At 34.2% G+C, this 22,911-nt stretch overlaps 1 protein-coding gene across 4 annotated transcripts in view; it reads left to right on the plus strand.

Moving 5' to 3' along the window:
• FBXL20 (F-box and leucine rich repeat protein 20) overlaps positions 1-22,911 on the plus strand; it is an 82,786-nt gene that overhangs the window by 25,296 nt on the left and 34,579 nt on the right. For all 4 annotated transcript variants that reach the window (XM_039873628.1, XM_039873627.1, XM_039873629.1 and 1 more), the window contains exon 2: positions 14,649-14,710. In XM_039873628.1, coding sequence (XP_039729562.1) covers positions 14,649-14,710 — 62 coding nt within the window. The remainder of the gene's footprint in view (positions 1-14,648; positions 14,711-22,911) is intronic.

A 22,911-nucleotide genomic window follows, 5' to 3' on the forward strand; every position in this document is an offset into this window, starting at 1 on the left:
CTGAGCTTATGTTAATAAGGTGACTTTTGGAAAGCCCCTAGGTAACCTAAGGATGCAGTCTGATTGCCAGGGCAACCAACTGTGACTAGAGGGTTGGAACTTTCAGTCTTGTTCCCCATACTCCCCACCCCCTTACCTCTGGAGAAGAGAAAGGCTGGAGGTTGAACAGCCACCAGTGGCCAATGATTTAATCACTCCTACCTATGTAATGGAGCCTCCATAAAGACAAGGTTTAGGAGATACTTTGTGTTAGTGACGTCCACATGCCAGGAGGGTGGCACATCCCAGTTCTCATGAGGACAGAAGCTCTTGTGCTCACAACCCTTCTGGACCTCACCCTATGTGGCTCTTCATCTGGCTCTTTTCTATAATAAACTGACAAATGTAAATTAATATTTGAGTTTTGTGATCTGCTTTAGGAAATTGACCCTGAGGAGTGGGTCATGGGAACTGCCAGTTCATAGCCAGTTGGTTGGAAGCACAGGTAACAACCTGTGCTTATTGCTGGCATCTGAAGTGGGGGCAGTCTTATGGGACTGAATCCTTAACCTGTGGGATCTGACACTATCTCCTGGTAGTTGGTGTCAGAATTGAGTTAAATTGGTAGGACACCCAGTTGGTGTTTGCTAAGGATTGGAGAATTGCTTGATGGTGTTGGAAAGCACTCATTGGAATACCATTGTGATCAGGAAGGATACTTGATATAACTTCTTTTTGAGATTTGTTTTGTTGCCTAACATATTCAGTCCTGGAGAATATGTATTCTGCTGTTATCGGACAGAATGTTCCATATATATCTGTTAGGTACATTTGCTCTGTAGTGTTGTTCAAACCTTTTGGTTCCTTATTGAATCTCTGTTTGGAAATCCTATCCATTGTTGGGAGTAGGGTATGAAAATCCCATGCTGTTAGTATATAGCTGTTTTATTTCTGCTTTTGGCTCTGTTAGTATTTGCTTTATGGATTTAGATGCTCCCATGTTGGGTGCATAAATATTTACGATTGGTATGTCTTCTTTATCATTATATGATGACCTTCTTTGTCTCTTGGATTGTTTCTCTTGAGTTTTTTAGTGGTGCCAAACTTAATGTCATGTAGTTCAAGCTCTTTCTCAATGGAAGTATCTACTCTGTGACAACCTTGATACTAGGAAGGCTGGCTGACCAGTAATGGGGAGAGCTCACAGCTTTACATATTTAAGCCAGATCTATCTTAATACAAATTGTCTCTATTCTTCTAGGTTGGTTATCTGAAATAATATAGAACTCCTTGATTCTAAAGGAGAACTGTTTCTCTTTACCATTTTCCAAAGGCTTAGTTTTAGAACTTCTCAATATTCTAGGATCCATCTTCTACTTAATATTTAGTCAATTTCCTTTCTCAAATGTGATGTTAGAGTTGATGACAACCACTGAGAATATACAGTAGGGTAGTTTTCTTCCTTATTTGGCTTCTCATTGATTTATTCTAAGATTATAGTTTTTATTTTCTTTTAAAATGTTACAGCAGGCCAAATAACTGACTTATAATAAACTAAAACTACCTAAGGTGTTCTATGAAACCAAATTTCCTGTTTCGTATTTATGTAACTGGTAATTGCTTAATCTAAATGAGATTTTTAAATTTATTCTTGTTTTGTTTCCTCTTGATACTGTCCTTTCAAAATCATGTTGAATACTTATTCTGTTATCCAAGGTATTATTTTTCCTAATGAGTTTTACGGTCTCCACATGTTTAGTAAATATACTTATGATTTTATCCAAGACATCTAAAACTAGTGCATGAGAATTGTGGTTAAACATGGGGGTTTGACTCTGTATTTCTATTTCTTTTCCTTTTCAAATAGCAGTAAAATTATAATAAATGAATAAAAAGAGGCATGAGACCACAGGGACAAAAATGAATGGAAGAAGAAACCACCTTAAATGAGAAATTTCAACTGTTTTTTAGAAGATAAAAAATGAGTTGATGAATGTTAAGTGATTTAGCCAAGTGGAGGAAGGTATACCCTGGGTTGGATGCAGGGACAAGTTTACCCAACAAAACCTCCCCAAAGACTTAATACTTGGTAGCAAAAAGTCTCTGAAAAGACAAGGATGAGGCTTGAGATTTAAAGTTGGTAATGGTTGAAAGTCTTATATGAAGTGGTTGAATCCTGTGCACACTACTTCTTCCCTGTGTAGGAAATGGAATTTTTTTCCTTCAAGAAAGTAGAAGCTGAGGGTTCTGTATCCACGAGCATTACATGCATGGAGAGAATAGGGGTATGGAGCCAAGGAATGAAATGGAAATCTGCATACAGACTGCTGGGTCTTTGAAATCATAATTAGCTTCCATTTAGCTTCTTAATACCATGAGTAGGAATGGACAGCCAAGGATAACCTGATAGTTGAGGAAAGCCTCCAAAATGAGAGACCAAACAAACAAAGAAATAAAAAGAGGCAAGGCAGAGATCAAAGGAAAAAAAACTAGGGGTGGAGTGGAGGGGAAGAAGGGGTATTAATCTCTAAGAAATGCAATGTCGCATCTTCAAAAAAACAAGATGCTATTTTGAAAATCTTTCAACAAATAAGAAATCTCTTAGAAATAAAAAATATGATACCCCCCCAAATTAGTGAAAATACTGAAAGTGAAGTTGAAGCAATTTCCTAGCAATCAAAACAAAAAGATTAAATGAGAGAAATAGGAGAAAAATAATGCTACATTTTCTAGGATTTGACATTTTCAGCAATCGGGAATTACTATATTTGTAAATGGAAATACCACTACTAAAAACAGAATGCTATAAATAAAATGTTATTTCTTTCCAAAGACTATCGATATACTAGAGCAATGCGAAAATGGTAATAAAAGTGAGTTATTTCATGGCAAACTTTGGGGGTAAGGTTAAGACTATAATCCATGAGTTATCTCGGGGTAATGCTGCAGCTGTAAGCACTGCTGGTGAGTATTCTTGGGGCGAATGGGAAATAGGGTAAAAATTAAAGGTAGATCAGGAGGTCCAGTATTTGACTAATAGGAATAAAAAATGAGAGGACAGAGAAAACAAATTATACCCCCCAAATTTCCAAATTGATTCATAGATTTGCAAATTAAAAGAGATGAAAGAAAGTAAAGACACAGACCAAGAGGCTTGGTCATGAAATTGCAGTTAACTAGGATACAGAGACTATGGTAAAAACTCTCAGAAAAGGTAACTAGAGGTTACATTCAAAGGACCAATCAGAATGGCATTATATATCAGAGTAGTAACATAGGAAGATAGAAGTGTATCAAGCCGAGTCTTCAGATGTCTTCAGTGGGAAGGATATCCAACCTATAATTTTATTTCCAGCCAAATTATCAGTCAAATGTGAGTCTAGAATAAAGGTATTTTTAGACATGCAAGTGACTCCAAAATTTCAGTTCTCATGAACCTTTTTTAAAATAAGAGAGAAGAAATCAGTTTTAAGAAGCAGAATTTAGTCAAAGAGTGGATAAGGGAAAGCCCAAGATGATAGCTGTGCAGCCAGTCTAGAGGAACTCCTAACAGAGTGCTGCAGAAGAAAGAACAAAGGGTTCTAGGAATGTATGAGTCCAGGAAAATACAGTATCTGATGTGTTCGAGTAGTTGGAAAATATTGATAGACCTTTGACAGATGTTGGAGCATTTGAGGAAAAGTTAAAAATATATAGAAAGTAGGAAAAAATAAGGTAGTCATAAATTTGTAGGGCGGAATACACGGTCCTATTTTACGTGGCTCAACACTGAGTAGTATCTATCCAATCCTATATTCACAGTGACTCTTGATTTAAACAAATATTGTGATAAAGTTTCATAGGGTGTGGAGGGTGGGAGGTAGAGGTTGAAGCTAAATACTTAATTCCGTGGCAGGATGTCAGTAAATAATATCTAAATTTGATAAATCAAGCATATTCAGAAAAAGGCAAATATCAGAAGAAGCCCCTGCAAGATTCAATAGAGTGTAAGGATAGGGAGGACCCTGCTGTTTTTCCCAAGGTATTTTGTTATGGTTGCCTTTTTGTACAAAAAAATCAGTTGTTATAGGGCATATTATAGAGACTTCTTTCCAGATATTTATCACTAATTAACACCAGCTAAATACCTAGCTATATCATGCATACTTTATTTAAGTAGCTTGTTTATAATAGTACCATTGTCTCATTCATATCATGGTCTAAGTCTAATAGATTTCCATTGTTTATTAACTTGGTATCACTTTTCCTTAATATCTTTCTTGCAGTTTTTTCTTCTCTTCCACTTTATGTTTTAATTTAATATATTGTTTCTTTTGGTTCCTTTTAAATCTAAAATATATTTTCTGGCATGTGGTTAGAATGTCTAGGGTACTATATACTTTATTTGTTCCTTATATTATCTAAAACAGGGGAAGGCTTTTTCTGCAAATAAGTAATATCGCTACATAGAAATACTATTGCTTTAGAACTATTTCTATAGCAGTAAGATGATTTAAAATGTGTATTTGTTAGTGAACTGCAAAATTACTATTTGATATATGTCTTGGAAAATTCCACAGATTCTGCCAGTTTTCAGTTTTTGGCACATTGACTAGAATTTGTAGACGAGGAAATCAAAGCCTATTTTCCCTTCATTAGCCAATCCCTATGGCATTTTGGAATAAGAGATTCAGTTTAAATGCTTGCTACTCCTGAGTCAAATTCCATTATCGGCTTGCAGTATCTACCTCTTAGTTCTTTTGTGTTTATAGATGGAGTGGGACTGGAGAAGTGGAGGAGAAGAGAGACAGACATGTAATGATATTGCTACTTTGAATTTTTCAGTTCTTTTCTTTCACTTCATAACTTCAAAAGAAGTTTTCAGTAAGACGTGGGAGATTTTGTCAGTGCAGGAATGTCTAGACTTATAGAAAATTTTATAAGTTTATTTGACCAAAACTGAGGACATGCTTTGGAAGCAAGGTCTCAAAATGCTCTGGGGAATTTCTCTTTTGCATTTCTTTTATGTGGAGTCCATTGGTAGTAGATTAAGGGGGTGGAGAAAGCAAGGTAGAGAAATCCCCGTGATTGGATAAAAAGTAAAATGGAGAGACATACTTCTTTTACATTGGCAGGTACAAGATTGTTAGCAGTTAACATTTATAGTGAATAGGGATGGTATACAAACAACAAGATCTTGTGTTCCCTTGAGGGTGGTTATGCTGAGGGGTCTGAAAAAGAAGATTATTCTGGAATTTCACAGATGTGTTAACCTGGATGCACAAGAACAATGGACAAGGCTTGCTTAAGGCAAAGATAAACCTTTTACTAAAGAAGTATAGGTTTGGGTTGTGACTGCCCACCACGACCTCCTCAGTTAGGGATTTATGATCAGGTCACCCTGTGAGGTTACTTTCGGTAACTGAGCTTGTCAGAGTTATTACATAACTCCTTTTTCGTTCACAATTTCCGATACTGACCAGCACCCAAAATGAATTCCAGTCATATCCAGTGATTCATCAAAGTTCATGAAGTGCTCAGGGCCCTAGAATGTTGCTGGATATAGTTAAAACTTAGTAAGTGAAAGAGATACTCAACAGAGAACAGAATAAAAGTGTATACTTATTTTAGACTGAGAGCAATGAATTGGTAGTGGATATAGATTTTGGTTAAGAAATCAGAAGTCAGGATAAAAGAAAGCTCGAAATATTGGGTCAGATATTAGAGGGTGTCCAAAGCAGAAAGTTTGGTCTATTAAGTAATGTTTGTTTTCTGAATGTATCCCTTCCTTGGTGTTTTTATCTGGAGATTTCTTTCCTACAACAAATTTAGTCATGAGATGGTAATGCACTGGCAGTAGTTTTCTTCCAAAAAGCAGTTACAGTTCTACTAAGGACAAGATGTTGGGTGGAGGAATTACTCGTTTTATATTTATTTAGCCATACAAAAATGTTTTTCCTCTTAGATTCTGGCAAGAAAACCAGCCAATCAGAAAAACATCCGGTGTTGGCTGAGTGAGGGAATGGCAGAAGCAGTAAAAATTACTTATAGGAAAAAGTAGTTTAAAAAAAATTGTTTGCAGCTTCAAATCTGGATTTCTTTATGAAAATTCATCCTTAATCTCTCCTTAAAATTTCCTCCCATTGAAAGATTTGACCTATGTTGAGCTACCTTTATATGTCTTCAGTTTTATTCAAATCTATGAAATTTAGATCATGAGTCATAAATTTTTAAAACATAGAACCTGTTTTCGTAGCTTTTGCTGTTAACAATCTAAAACTTAAAACAATTAAAACAATTATTTAGTCTGTCATTTCTGCTGGTCACTGGAAAAGATCACTCATGAGGCTGTAGTTATCTAGTGGCTTGACTGGGGCTTGAGTGTTTCAGATGGTCTTATTTACAGTCTGAGACCTTAGTTTCACTGTCAGCTGTTACTCTTTTTCCACATGGCCCCATCATTCAGAAGTTGCAGCCAAGGCTTTCTTATATGGTGGCAGGAGTATTCAAGAGGATAAAGCTTCACTGTCTCTTAAGACTTAGCCTTGGGTCATACAGTGTTACTTTCTCCATAGTGTATTGGTTAGATGAAGTCACCATGTTAACTGAGATGCAGAGGATGGATGGAGTTTATCTTTTGAAGGGAGGCACAGTAAAATCTCATTGTAGAAGGGCATTGCCTCAAGGAGATAAGGTTCATCTGGAGACATTGTTCTGAGGTTCTGCTGTGGTCTTTCCTCTGGTTCCAATGATTTACATTCTTATCACATGTAAAATATCCCCTCCCAAGACCTCCAAAGTCTTATCCAAAACAAGTAAAAGTGAAGACCTGTAGCTTGTTACCTGCATCACATTCTGAGATGGATGAGGGAGGGGCCTCTTGATTCAGAGACCAGTGACCAAAGAAAGTTATCTGCTGCACACACCAACATATATCATTGTCACAGGGATAGAGTAATGGCAATGGATGTTTTTCCTAAAAGGGGAGAGTAATGGGAGGCACATAGCAGTTGTTGGTCCATATTAATTCTGAAATCTAGCTGGGCACAGGTTGTCAGGGTCACCTACTCCAGGAGCAGGAAATGCGCCTTAATTGGGGCTCAGTTCTGCTTCTTGGGAATGGTTCCCATATCCATTGTTCTTGTGATTCTTGGTACCACATTTTGGACTTTTAATGCTGCTTTCTGAGAGGTCTCTGCTTTTACATAAGAAATGTCTTATGAAACTGAGTAGCTTTCTCAGCATATTCCTTCCTATAGAAAGTTGGGAGCCTGGAGGCCTCTTTTCATTTTGAATAGTCTCTGTCCCTTTTGATCCTGCTGGTACAACTTCCTTTAAAATTTCTGGGATTTTCTATAATTTGATTTGTGTATTCGATGTCCCCAAAAGCTACATTTATTATAACTCATTTTAAGACAGACCTTTCTCTACTTTGGTTGTGACAGGTTACTATGGCATAATTCCCTAAATTTTCTTAGAGGCCTTTTTATATAGTTAATAGAGTTAACGAGGCATGGCTTTTAAAATTTCTGAGGTCTTAAAAGGGCCTTCCAGCTATACTCTTGAACTGATATTTAGTTCTCTTTTTATAGTTTTCTCTAATATAGTTCTCTTTTTAGTGTATTTCTTACCACACTTTATCATGTGCAACTAAAGGAGGCCAATTACCACTTTAAAAGCAGCTAATATAAACATGTTCAAAGACTACAGGAAATCAGGTTTAAATAATTAAAGGAAAGTATGACAATGACTCATTAAATAAAGAATGTCAATAAAGAAAGAGAAATTATAAAAAAGAACCAAATGGAAATTATGGAATTGAAAAATAGAATAACTGAAAAAGTCACTAGAGAGACTCAGTATCAAATTGGAAATCATACAGAGAGAATTTTTGAGCTTGAAGATAGAGTAATAGAAATTATCCAGTTCAAAGAAAAGAATGAAACAAGAAGGGAACCTCAAAAATCTGTGGGACATAACTTTACCAACATACATGAAATAGGAGTCTCAGAAGGAGGTAGGAGAGTCAGAAAAAAAATACTTGAAGGAATAATAGGTGAAATTTCCCCATATTTTGATGAAAACATTTATCTACACATCCATAAATCTCAGTGATTTCCAAGTAGGATTAACACAGAGAGATCTACACCTGGACACATTTTGTTGAACTGTTTAAATCCAGTACAAAGAAGAAATCTGGAAAGCAGGACAAAATAACTCATGATGTACAAGGAGACAGCAATGCAGTTAACAGCTGACTTTTCATCAGAAACAGTGGAAGTCAGAAAGCCAGGTGGCTGACATTGAAAGTGTGGAAAGAAAAAATTGTCAAATTTACACATGAAAGGAAACCCTCAAGAAAATGAAAAAGCAGCCTAAAGAATAGAATAAATTATATGCAACTTATATCCAGACTATATAAGGGTCTAATATCCAAAATATATAAAGAACTATTACAAGTCAGCTATAACAAAACAAACAACTCAGTTTTAAAAATGGCAAAGGACTTGAATAGATACTTCCTCAAAGTATCTATGAAAATATGCTCAACATCATTAGTCGTTATGGAAATGCAAATAAAATCCACAGTGAAATAGCACTTCACACCCACTAGGACGGATATAATTAAAAATAGAGGGTAAAAGGAAACTAAGAAGTATTGGTGATAATGTGGAGAAATTTGAACCCTTGTACATTGCTGGTGGAAATGTAAAATGGTGCAGCCACTGTCGAAAACAGCTTAAAAAAAAAAAGTTAGGCATAGAAATACCATATGACCCAGAAAGTCCACTTCTAGATAGATATTAAAAGAATTGAAAACAAATATTTATAAAAATACTTGTGCATAAATATTGTTCATAGTAGTAATATGCACAGTGGCTAAAACAATCCAGGTGTCCATTGATGGATGAATGTATGAACAAAATTCGTTATATCCATACAATGGAGTTTTATTCAGCAATAAAACAGAATGGATCACTGAGACATGGTACTATATGGATGAACCTGAAAAATGTTGTAAACAGTAAAATAAGCCAGACATAAAAGGTGACATAGTGAATGATTCTGTTTTATGTGAAATATCCAAAATAGAGAAATCCATAGTGTTATAAAGATTAGTTGTTGGGTAGGCCCTGAGTATGGGAGATTAGGGGTGGTATGTCTCAGAAGTGATTACTTACTGTGGGGTGTTCTGGGGGGATGAGAAATTTTGAAACAAGAAAGAGGTGGTAGTTGCACAACATTGTGAACACACTAAATGCCACTGAAGTGTACACTTTCAAATGGTATATTTTGTTTGAGTTTTCTTTCAAAAATAATTTTTTAAAAATTTAAGTAAATTCTATGTCCAGCAGAGCTATTATTGAAAAATTTAGACAACATAAAGACATTCCTAGACATAGAGAATTTGTTGTTAGCAGACTTGCCTTGCATGAAATAGTAATGGTTCTAGAATATAACTTGAAGAAAAAGCACTGTAAAAGTTATAGAGGTAAATATAGAAGCCTATAAATAATTTTTTCTCTTATTAGTTTAACTGAATTAAAAGACAATTGCATAACAATAATTATTGGGCTTTTAAGATAAATACATAACATAATAGTAGAAAAGAGGAGGGGGAAATGGATTTCTGTTGGAGCAATGTTTCTGTATTGTACCAGAATTGAATTAATAGTAATCTAAGATAGATTGTGATAAGTTAAGGTACATATTATAATTAGTAGAGCTACCACTAAGAAAGAAATTTTACACTTTTTAGAAAAACAAAGGGATTACAATGGTACACCAGAAAATATCTATCTAAAACACAAGAAGACAGTAAAAGAGGAACAGAGAAAAGACATGAGTCTTATAAAAGAGAAGTAACAAAATGAGAGACATATGCAACTAAATCAACAATTATATTAAATGTGAATTTGTAATATACTTAAATCAAAAGTCATATATTATCAAACTGGATTTTTAAACAAACAAGATTCAACTTTATGCTGTAATAAAAGACACTTTAGATTCAAAGCCACAAATACGTGAAGTGACAAATACAAGATGTACTACATACTAGCATCAAACAGTCCTAGAATGAAATTAAGAATACAGTTTGATTCACAGTAGCATCAAAAAGAATAAAATACTTGGGAATAAATGTAAGAAAATACTTATACACTGCAAATTATAAAACATTGCTGAGAAAATTATAGAAGACCTAAATAAATGAACAGACATTCCAAGTTTATGGGTTAGAAGATTCAATATTATTAAAATGACAGTTCTCTCCAAATCAACCTATAGAATTAGTGTAATCTCTATCACAATCCCAGCAGGCTCTTTTGCAGAAACTGGCAAAGTGGTTCTAAAATTTATATGGAAATGCGAAGTCTCAGATTTTTCACAATGACTTTGGAACCACATAAGAAGGAGAACAAAATAAGAAGACTTATACTTCCTGATTTCAAAACTTACTATAAAGCTATAGTGATCAAGACAGAGTTTCTGGCATAAAGGTAGATATATAGGTTAAGAGAACAGTATTGAGAATCCAGAAATAAAGTTTACATTTGTGGTCAGCTAATTTTCAATAAAGGTTTTAATAAAGGCAATTCAATGGGGGAAAGAGTAGTCTTTTAAATAAGTGGTGTTAAAACGATTGGATATCTATATGGAAAAAGATAAACTTGGGTCCTCATGTCACACCATCTACAAATATTAACTTAAAATGGATCATAGACCTAAATATAGGAACTAGAACTATAAAACTTCTATAATAAAACAGTAAACAATCTTTAAGACCTTTGGTTAGGCAGAGTTCATATACACAACATCAAAAGCATGATCCATTAAAAAAAGATTGTCTTTTCACACAGCCATGTACTAGTTAAAAATTGGGAATTCTGTTACTCTAGAAAAGGAGAAAGGATATTGGAGGATAGCTAGTATTCTCTGCCAAAATACCTATTAAATTTTCTGTTTCTTCTATAGAGCTTAAAGAATACAGGTCAGATCTTTTAATTTCATTTCATCTTTTTTTTTTTTTGGAGTTGGTAACTATAGTCTTAATTAAATTATCAGCAGAAGTCACTGTTGAGCAAGTATTTTCCTATTTCCTTTGTTCAACATATGTCATTTCCTATCCAGATCCTGGACTTGAAGCTTCTTGAATAGGTTTCCTGGGTCTTATTTGTGTACTAAACATTTAAATTCATTATGTTAGTAAACTAATCCCCAACATGTGCCAAAGTAAGATTAAAAAAGTAATCAGATGGTTAAATTAATAGCCAAAACTGATTACAATTCAGGAACTCTATTAGATGATATGATTACAGTTTGTAACAAGTGGTTTCAAAGTTGTATTTTTCAGCTATGCAATTATAGAAGAAAACATTACAATGTTATAAAAAGCAACAATAAATGCTAATGTGTAACAAACCAAATCACTTATTTAAGTGATTTTTTAAATTTAAGAATGTCTTATTCTTAGAAGACAGGACTGTTGCCATGTCTGTTTGCTTTTTTAGGGAATAAGGTCCTACCTTGAAACAAATAATAGTGAAAAATCTAGTTGCTCTTATGTTTTTTCCCCTGACCACATCCTTGTAATTGTTTGTCGCTAGATTATAAAAATACATAATAATATATCCCCTTGTTAATATAAAACCAGATTACCTAAGAATGTCAAATGTTTGAATAGTCACTTCCTCTACAATGATTATGGCTTAAATCCTTCACAAATTTGTTCTAATTCATTATAGTCTTGATCTAATTGGTTTTGGCACTCTTTGTATTTTGCATGAGAAACCTAGAGTTTGGATTCATCTGAAATAGTAAAGTATCTAAAACGTGTATTCTGTTGCTTTTGTGAAACATTTATTTTACAAATACCATAAACTGGAGCAGAAGCCATTTGGGTTTCCTAGAAAACATCTAAAATTATTTTGTGTCTACCTCTAGGATTATTTTCTAAACTACATTACTGTGTCACTTCAAATAATAAAATATTCTGATTATCTGTTATAACTGTAATTTCTTGGGTCCTGAGAGCCTCCATCTATTTTATCTGTTCCATTGGTTCTCAAACTTTCAGAAGCATCAGTAACACTTAGAGGGCTTGTTAAAATACAGATTTCCCTTCTTTCCCTCTACCTCCTCCCCATTCCCAGTTGCTGATTCTGTAGATCTGGGGTATAACTCAAGAGTTTGCATTTCTAACAAGATTCTGCTGATGCTGCTAGTCAGGTGAACACAGTTTGAACCACTGATCCTGCTTTGCAAACTTGGAGTAAGATACATATGTGCAGAAGGAGGATGAGGGAAATGTAAACCTGGACAGATTTCCTGTATGCCGGATGTTTCCCAAATCCTCCCAGGATACTTTGTATTCCTTTTTCCCTTTATATACTTTCATGTTCCCACAGAGACAACAGCATTCAGTTTATGTAGACTAAAGCAAGGAAAAAAGTCAGCTGCTGGGTGTGAGTTTGGTTCCTTTTTATATCTAGAGTTGTAGAAGCCATGTGAATAATATATAGCAGGTTTATATTTATATTTTATTACTGTGTATTCAAGTGAGCAAAATGCATTACTAGCTGAGATAATATATCATTTAATGAAATACTTTGGGTTTACAAGATAAAGAGCTTAGCAGTTCGAATATAAAAATGATTTTTTTACTTTTTGTGGATTTGAGTTGAACATAGTGATATTATTTTGTACTTATAAGCTTCTTTTTTTTTCTGTTACCAAAGATCTCAAGCTTAAGATATATGTTCTGTGCTATCTAACTTAGAAAAGTCTGCCAGGTCTCAATTTTTGATAGTTTAGCTACCTTTGCAGGACATTATTTATATCATTATCCATCCTTGATTGTTGATGCATTCTTTCCTATAAGTGTACCTAGCAAATAATAATTATAATGGTCATTTGAGAAGAACTTAAGTTTGTTTAGGAAAAAATGTGATGGCTTCATTTTAAAAGACTATCTTATAGAAGAGGAATATTATTTTTTAATAATTTGTCACCAATGGGTAGATATTATAGGGAAGCAGATTATTCTTCGGTGTCATATAATTTCCTAAAACATGTAATTGTCAGGGAATAGCACTACTTCTATTATAAAAGTCTGTTTGCTGCACTGAAACTTGGTAGTTGAATCAACTTCTATCACCAAGTTTTTTTGCTTCTTTAAAAATCCTTTTCTCCAGTTTCTATTTTTTCATTTCAACTAACCCCTGTTGTCTTACAGAGACCTGCATCATCTTTTACTTGAACTACAATTTCAGCATATTCTTAAGCATATCTTCTTGCTCCAGTCCAGACCTTACTTTCTTTAGGTTTCTCTTCTCTACAGGAATTTTTTCAGATTTCTAGCTCGGAATACAAGTTTCCTTCATGACCTAACCCCAGCATCCATTTAACAGTTCACTCATTAGATTTACTGAGTTTCTACCATGTATCAGGCCCTATATTCAGTCCTGGTAATATGATGGCAAACATGAAAGGCATGGTCCCTGCCCTCACAGGGCTTTCCATTTAGCTGAAAGGTAAATGGAAATATAATAAATATAATTATTTATTATAATTATTCTTTAGATGTCTGAGATTAAAGGGAAAGTACATTATGTCCACTACGTCCCTATCCCTTCATGTTCCCCTCCATTACTCATGTACTTTGAATCGTGAAATGCCAGGACCTTCTGTATGACTTCATGGCTTTATACATCTTATCTCCCCATTGTTTCCTTTAAGACCCAGTTTAGATATCACCTGTGGGCAGAGGTAATTGTTTCATCTTTTGCTGTCATATACCTCTTGTTTTTTTTTCTCTAATAATTAGTAAAGTCTTTGCTATTTGTGTGTTCTTCATTGTAAAGCAAGAGATCCTTAAGTACGAAGGTAGCATCTTTTTTTCTTTGTATGTCGTTGCCTAGAAGAGTGCCCAATATTGACAAGGTATTCAGTAAATGTTTATTGGATGAAGTCAAGAAGCATCTCTGTACTTAATAGTAGGACTGAACATATTTCTCTCAGCATCAGTGACATGTGTATTTGCCATTTTTACTGTGCTTTTTATTGGATGTAGGTTTTTGGTTTTGTTTTTTTTTTTAATGTAGCTTACTAGAGAAGCTTAGAGTCATATCCTTTGTGGAAGAAATGGTGGCTCCATTTAATTTTGATTAATTTGTTAAATGATCATATCAAGAATGCATATGGTGGTTATGAAGCATTATTGGTTTTCTGCATGATATATAAAACTTGGAAGAGAATGTCCCTATTCCAGGTTTCTGAGAACGTCCTTGAACAAGTAAACGTGAGTTAGATTTGGGGAAGCACTTTACCTTAATGGCATTTTTAAATGGTCACTGTAGTGGCGTGATTTTAAGCAAGTAAATCTTTTGTAATTCACTTTCCTTATATGCAAAGTGAAGATTAGGGCTCGGTACATAAATACATGAAAAACACTTAAAAAGAGTTACATGGCACATAGTATTATCCTTCTGAATGCTATTTGTTTTCTCTAAAGATAGGGAGCAAATTAATGTCTCAAAAATGTTTTTCAGAGTCTCTGAAAATATGACTTTGGCTTATAATACCCACTGTACTTATTCACCTCTCTCCTAAGAGTATTACTCTAAACTGTTGAGTTGAACATAATAAAATTTTAAGTAATACTTAACACACTGATTTTGTTTTTGCAGATGTTCTCAAATAGCGATGAAGCCGTAATTAATAAAAAACTTCCCAAAGAACTCTTATTACGGTAAGCCTGAATGCTAGTTTTATGTTTTTGTGTGTGTGTATATATCATATTTGTCTATTCAAAATTGTGTAGACTTATTGCTAATTTTCATATATAGGATCTGGATTATCTGAATTTGTAAATTTATCGATTCTTTTGTTAAACAATCTTCATATTTTCTAGATAGGAATCAATATGTTGAATGTTTTCCTTAGTAAAAATTTTCTTACCCACTTTGTACCTATATATGATTTTGTTTACTCATTTTCCCTTCGCCCTGTTCCTGTATGTAATATGAAGAGGTAGTATATTGTATTTTATTATAGTTATGATTTTTTTGAAGAGTGATTTGAATCTATCACTTCCCCTGCTTATATTTCCAACAAAATATTACGAATACTGAGGTGCTGTATAAAAGAGTTACAGACCTTTATTTTAAAGATAAAAAAGCAAAAGTTATTTGAAACTCTTTTCCTATATTACACATATGATTTTACTATTCTTCTATTTCATATGTAGAAACTATATTTGAGATCACCCGTGACATAAAAGATACAGCTCCCGGTTTACATACATCTGACTTAGGAATCACTGAGGAAGTAACAGGCATCAGAGGGGTTATTTTCAGTGTCCATTATTTGTAATCACTTAATCACACCACTCTTTGTTCTCTTGTGTGGCATATCATGACCCAGAAAGAAAGTTACATTCTCTTTTGTAAATGTTAGAGGTTAACAAGTAATTGTGCTCAGAGGCATCTACTTCTTGCTCTTAGCTGCTACTGTAGTCTAGCCCATAACCAGCCCACTCTCTCTTCAGGGTGGAAAATAATCTCTGCCCTATTGCTGGTAAAGAAGAATATTCCTGGCATTCCTAAGTATTTATATGTCTCTGTCCTCCACTATATTGCAGGATCGTAAGCAGGGACTATATCCTGTAAATCTTTATATAGTACCTTACACATTGGAGATACAAGAAAAAACGTAACTGAAATCAACTTGGAATGGATTTTCCCATGGAAGTAATGCACATGTACATGCTAGTTGAGTATATTTGAAATAATAGCAATACACCTTAGACTACCAAGAGCTATTAACAAGTGTGTCCTGGATGTATTGAGTAATATCTTGAGTATCCGTCAAATTTTAGCGAAATTTTAGCATTACAGGGAAGCATTTTTTAAAATAGTTTATGTTCTTCACTAGTATTATAAACTGAGCATAGTAAGACATACTTTAGTGTTTTTTTTAATAATGCCATTATTTTGAATTTTAAGCATTATTTTGTACTAATGTAGTTTTACCTTAAGACTCACTGAGATTTAGGGAAATTAATGGCTCTTTGGTAACTGATCACACCATGTTATGGTTTATGTTTTTCTGTTTTTGCCGTGAAACTCAAATTCCTTACGATGGCTTACAAGACCCCTCATGATCTGACAGCAGAGTAACATTATCCAGTTTATATTTTTAAAGGATTAGTCTCAGTACTGTGTGCCAACCAGATTGGGAGATAGGAGTAGAGAGCAATAAGGCTATTAAAGAAATCCAGGCAAGAGATGAGGGTAACAGAAAACATTTTTTGTAATTCTTTAGACTACAACATTGCCTACCTATGCCCTTTCTAGTTTTAGTCATTGTTTCTTTTTCTTTTTTCTTTTTTGAAATATAATCGACATATAACAAATTAGTTTCAAGTATACAGCATACTGATTCAATATTTGTGTATATTGAAATGATCACAACAAATCTAATTATCCATCACCATATAGATAAAAAAAATTTTTCTTGTGATGAGAACTTTTAAGATTACTCTTTCAGCAACTTTCAAATATATAATACAGTATTATTAACTGTAGTCACCATGCCATACATTACATCTCCATGACTTACTAATTTTATAACTGGAAGTTTGCTCCTTTTGATCTCCTTCACCCGTTTTGCACACTCCCACCCTCTACCACTAGCAACCACCAATCTGTTCTCTGTATCTATGAATTTGTTTTTTTGTTTTGTTTGTTGTTGTTTTTTAGGTTCCACATATAGGTGAGGTCATACAGTATTTGTCTTTGTCTGACTTATCTCACATAGCATAATACCCTCAAGGTCCATCCATATTGTCACAAAAAGCAAGAGTTTCATCTTTTTATGGCTAAATAATATTTCATTATAGTACATTGTACCTCATTATTATTTTTTTTAATCCATTTATCCATTGATGAATACTTAAGTTACTTCCATGTCTTAACTATTATAAATAATGCTGCAGTGATCATGGGGATGCAGATATCTTTCAAGTTAGTGTTTTTGTTTCCTTCAGGTACACACTTGGAAGTAGAATTGCTGGATAATATGGTAGTTCTATTTTTAATTTTTGAGGAGCCTTCGTACTGTTTTCCATTGCGGCTGCACCAATTTATATTCCCACCAACAGTGCACAAGTGATCTCTTTTCTGTACATCCTCGCCAACACTTGTTTCTCGTCTTTTTGATCATAACCATTCTAACAGGTGTGAGGTGATATCTCATTATGGTTTTGATTTAGACTCTGTTTTCGATGTCACTCTAGTAGCTGTCGATGAGCCATAAGGTCTGTAGTTGCCAGACAGATAGTATTGGGGGGATATTGGATGAAGAAGAATTCTTTTATCAACCAGATTTTGCTACCACAAACAGCTTCTAAATCTGGCTTTTTGTCTTACCATTACATGAGGCTTTGGGTTGGCTGTGCCTCTCTTATAGGCAGTGGGTCAATTTTGGGTTTGTTGCACTTAGCTTCTTATTCCTGGAAGACTAAAAGTGTGAGGCTAAGGGCAGGTGCACAGGAGACCAAGTCAGATTACCTAAGTGATTTTAAAGCTCCTGCTCAGATGTGGCATTCATCACGTTCACTTAAATTTCATTGCCTAAAGCAAATACCATGTCCAAGCCTAACATCAATGGAGTGGGAATTATATGAGACAGCATATGTGAATATATGTGAACACTACTACAATTTACCATATATACACACACCCAGGTACAAATCCGTTCTCAGTTCTGCCCGTCTTCCTCACTCTTCGGCATTGGTTACAGTGAAGAGTTATATAACTCTATGCTTGCACTACCTTTGCCACTTAGCTTAGCACACTATCATGTAAGGGTTTGCGAGTGGGAAGAAAAATTAGGAGTATCTGGCTCTTTTTCTAGGTTGTGGAAAAGAATAGCCATGAATTGAGAGGTTGGAAAAGGTGGAGATTGAAAAAGGATTATATGTGCCTGACTTCTCAAGTTGGAATACTAGAGGTATTTTCTCCACAGCAACATTTTTATAGATGAGAATTTGGTTCTCATTTATATGTGTAATATTGGAACTGACCCTTGTGTACATTATAGCCTAATTTGACTGCTTTCTAAGCTCAGCAGGGAACCTAACTACCATACATATGATTTCTGTGAGGAAATGAGCTTGAGTTCTGAACAGTTGATTCTGAACTTACCAGTGGGAACAAGTCCCTTCCTAAACTGGAGACAGAGTGAAATCAATATCCCGGAAAAGACGGAAATGATTTGACACCATAAAACATACTACTTATGAATGCATTTAAGTATATAAAACATAGATTTTATTTAAACCATTGAAGACAAATAGAAAAGAGACTTTCTTGATATCTTTAACATTACACTAAACAGAGAACAATAGATGAGTAGAAATAATAAGAAATTCAGTGAGGAGGTAGGTAGGGGTAAAAGAGGTCAAACATGTGACAGAAAGAAATGTAACTGTGGGAGGGGAACACACAATGCAATATATATGCGCCCACTGTTAAATTGTACACCTTGAAACACTGGATTTCATTAACCAATGTCACCAAAAAAAAAAAAAATTTTTTTTTTTTTTTTAAAGAAAAAATTTTTAAATAAATAAATTCAGTCTGGGGTATTATGTAAATTCATAATTTGTAAATAATTGTGAATTTATCGAATGTGCAATTTTCTTTAAAAAGTTTAAATTTTGTTTGAAGTAAATAACATAACTAGAAACAACAGGTGCCTCAGGAAAGGGAAACTGGGTAATTGGAAGATAGGAAAAGAAGGAAAGGTTACTTTTCATTAAACTTTTCTGTATCTTTTAGATGTTCTTATTTTAACTCTTCATTTGGAAATAATGTCTCATTTACAAAAGTTACAACAATGATACAAAGAATTTTGAGAATACCCTTACCCCAGAATTAATGTTTTATATACTTAAACAGTACAGTTTTCAAAATCAGGAAATTAACATTGATACAGTAGCATTAACTAATGAACAGACCTATTCAAATTCCTAACTTGTCCTGGTAATATCTTTTTTTGGCCTACGATCCAATCCAGGATTAACATGTTTCATTAAATTGTCATGCCTTCTTAGTTTCCTTTAATCTAGGACAGTTCCTTAGTATTTTTATGTCCTTCAAAATCCTGATATTTTTGAAGAGTACTGGTCAGTTATTTTATAGAATCTCCCTCAATCTGGCTTTGTCTGGTTTTGTGTGTGTGTGTGTGTGATTAAATTTAGATTATGCATTTTGACAAAATTGGTGGTGTGCCCTTCTCCATGTGTCATAACAAGAGGCACATAATGTCGATATGCTTATTATTGCTGATGTTAACTTTGATCACCTAGTTAAGATAGTGTCTTTCTTCTGTTTCTCTACTGTGAAATTATTTTTCTTTGTTGTTGATAAATATCTTGGAAGAGATGTTGAGACTGTGTAGGTGTTCTGTTAAAATACAGTTTAATATACAACAATTGGTTTGGTTAAATTTTAAGTTATATATTACATCTTTCAATTCAACACATATTAATGTGCAAGGAGAACAATTATGTTGTTAGGACCATACTGTTTCCTTGTAAACGCAAGGCCACAGCCAAATGACCAATGAATTAAGCAAGTGTTCTTGTTTCCTCTTAACTTTAACTTACTTACTGATTCTCTTCCTTCCCTTTTGAAACAAAGTTTATTATTAATGCTGTAGCAAGCTGGAATTCACTGTTTGCATAATGTGAAATTCAGCTAGCAGGATTAACAGTACTCTCTTTCAGAGCAGAGCCGTATGCATTTATTTAGGAGTACCCCTTGAAAAATGAACGTCAGTGTTTGAAAGACAAAGAGTCTTGTGTGTTTTTCCAAGAGCTACTATAAAGTGACTTGTTCCTCAGAGATTTCTTCTGAGGATGATATTGATAACTATAAAAATGACATGAAGGATAAGACTGCTTGAGCCCACACATGGCCTTTTAGCTATAAAATAAATTGCAGTTTCAGAATGAGGATTATTATTATAAGAATTAAAATTTTTTTCATTATTCTGCTATTGGACATGTTGGGACATAATTGATATGTCATATATAATATATATGTGAGCTGGTAAGAGATGAACTTTCTGAACCTATATGGAAAGAATGAATTGGCTGGGGTTTTTAATTTTTTTTTAATTTTTTTAATAGATAATCATCCTGTGTTGGAGGTCCCAAAGACCACCTCTAGGTTTGGTAATTTATTCACTAGGAGAACTCACAGGACTCAGCATGTAGTCATACTCACGGCTGTGATACATTACAGGGAAAGGATACAAAGCAAAGTTAGCAAAGGGAAAAGGTGCGTGGGGCAATATAGAAACCAGGCACTGATCCTTTCTCAGTGGAGTCACACAGAATGCACTTAATTCCTCCAGCAACAGGTTGTGACGACATAAGTAAAATGTCTACCAGGGAAGTTCATTGAGGGAGTAGTGGGAACTCTTTCAAAATCCAGGTTCTCAGATGCCATCTAAGGGCCAACATGGCAAGCAAGGCTTTCTAAAGGTACTCCTGCTCTGTTAACTTCTCTGCACACATGTGATCTCATGTTTCATTTGAGAAGCTTATAATGTTGATGATTTCTAGTAGCTTTTCATTCAGTTTAATTACCAGGAATTCTAGAAGGATATAGGTGAGTAGATGTGTGTGTGTGTCGTCCTTTTAAAAGCATGATGGTTAAGAACATGGACCCTGAAATCTGACTATCTGGATTCTGTCATTTACTAGCAGTAAATTGAGGATTTCAGTACCTGCCTCTTTGGGTTATCATAAGGATCAGAAGAGTTGATAAATGTAAAGTGTTTATTAAATACCAAGAAAAGTAAGTCAGTGCAATTTGCTTTATGTTAATTTTTAACAATATATATATAACTTTTATAGACATTTTAAAGCTATTTTTTCTGTATAACATATGCATGATTCATTTCCATTTGTGTTTGCTATTACAATTTATATATTTTCTTTGGTGAGAGAATTTAAAAAATGTATTTTATTTTGTATTAGCCAGATGCTAAAATGCCAAGCTTTAATAGCACAGGCCTTATTGTTCAACTTTGTATTTCTTCAACTTTCCTTATTTTTTAAAAAGACTTTATTTTTGTAGGACAATTTTAGGTTTACAGTGAAGTTGAGAGGAAGGTACAGAAATATTCCTCCTGCCCTCATACATGCATATGCTCTACCATTATCAATATCACTCACTAGAATGGTGCTTTTTTTTTTTAAACCAAAGATGAACCTACATTAATTGACAAATAATCATCCAAAATCTGTAGTTTATGTTAGGGTTCATTCTTATTATTTCAGATTCTGTGGGCTTTAGACAAATGGATAGTGACATATATTCATCATTACAAAATCATACAGAGTATTTTTACTACCCTAAAAAATCCTCTGTGCTCTTCCTGTTCATTTCTCTTCCCTCTCAACCCTGGCTACCACTAATCTTTTTGTCAAAATAGTTTTGCCTTTTCCAGAATATTGCAGTTGGAATTTCCTTAAACCTCAATATAGGAGCAAACATTTACTGAGTGCTTGCAGTGTACCAGGCATTATGTTGGATATAGAAATAAACAAGAGTCGCTATCCTCAATAAGCTCGCTAAGTAATAGAAAAAACAGGCATGAAAATAATAAGTATAGAGATATAATGGCAGTTTGCCTACGGCATTACAGCAAGCTCACATGCAGGACTTTACAGCCAACTTTGGAGAGTTTAGAAGATGCTTCCAAGGAAGTGAGACACACTTAAGGAGTAAGCAGTGATTAACTGGGCAGATCTGAGAGAGTGTTTCCCCTTTGTGGACAGAGACAAAGAGTCTTTGATTCGGGTATACTACAAGATTTGAGGCTCACATTTTTTTTGCCTAGTATATGGTATTGTAGTTTAGGATTTTTTTCCCCAGCTAAGGCTTGCCTCGCAAGCTAACCATCATTTGTAATATTGTTTATTTCTGAGAATTTATAAGCTTTGAACATACAGTCCATTAGTAAATTGGATGTTGCCCATCTATAGACTTCATCTCTTCTGTGATTTGCTTGTCTCTCCATAATTGCCATTTGCTATTTTAATACTGCCGAGCTTAATATCCCATTGCCTGGAGAAACAAAAAGGAAAAATATTCTGAGGAGAAATTAGATGTTTTATTTTAGTTCTGCCAGAGGGAGACTTCAGCCCTTGTTTGGCCCCAAATTTTCTGAGACAGTAGCAGCCCCTCTGTTGCCTCAATATCATGGTAGTGATAAGACTATTAATAAGATACATGTTAGACACACTGCCTGTGTGTATTTTCTATATATATTGTGTATATGAGCTCCCTCTAGGCTCAGCTTGATATTATGAAGTTGATTAATAGCTCTAAAGTCATCTCTATGTCTATCTAGATCAGGGCTGTCTTGAGGGAAATAGGGGTAGTAACTTTATCCTAGAAGAAAACATTAGAAAATAATCTTAAGAAATCAGGTTAAATTTTATGAAAACTATCTAAAATTATTTTTTAACAATCACTTTGTTTCCTGAAGCTTTTGTGTTTCTGCATGTTAATTGTATTATGGTTCAAGGCTTGGATATAGGAATTAGCTTGCAAAGTACAGGATGACCCAATTAGATGTATGTGGCTGATACTAAGCCAGTTGTTTGTATTTTTACTTCACTCCTTGAGTTCCCCAAAATGTTAACCTTTACTTCATTTGCATTATCATTTTCTTTTTTTCTGAACCATTTGAGGTAAGTTGGAGATGTGATGCTTTTTACCCCTTAAGACTTTAGCATGTGTTTTCTAAAAACAAAGATGTTCTCATACATAACCATAGTACAGTAATCAAAATGAGGAACTGAACATTGATATACTCTTATCTAATATACAGACTGTATCCCTGTTTTACCAATTATCTCATTAATGT

This window comes from Pteropus medius, unplaced genomic scaffold (assembly GCF_902729225.1).
Source record: "Pteropus medius unplaced genomic scaffold, Ma_sr-lr_union100, whole genome shotgun sequence".
NCBI lineage: Eukaryota > Metazoa > Chordata > Mammalia > Chiroptera > Pteropodidae > Pteropus > Pteropus medius.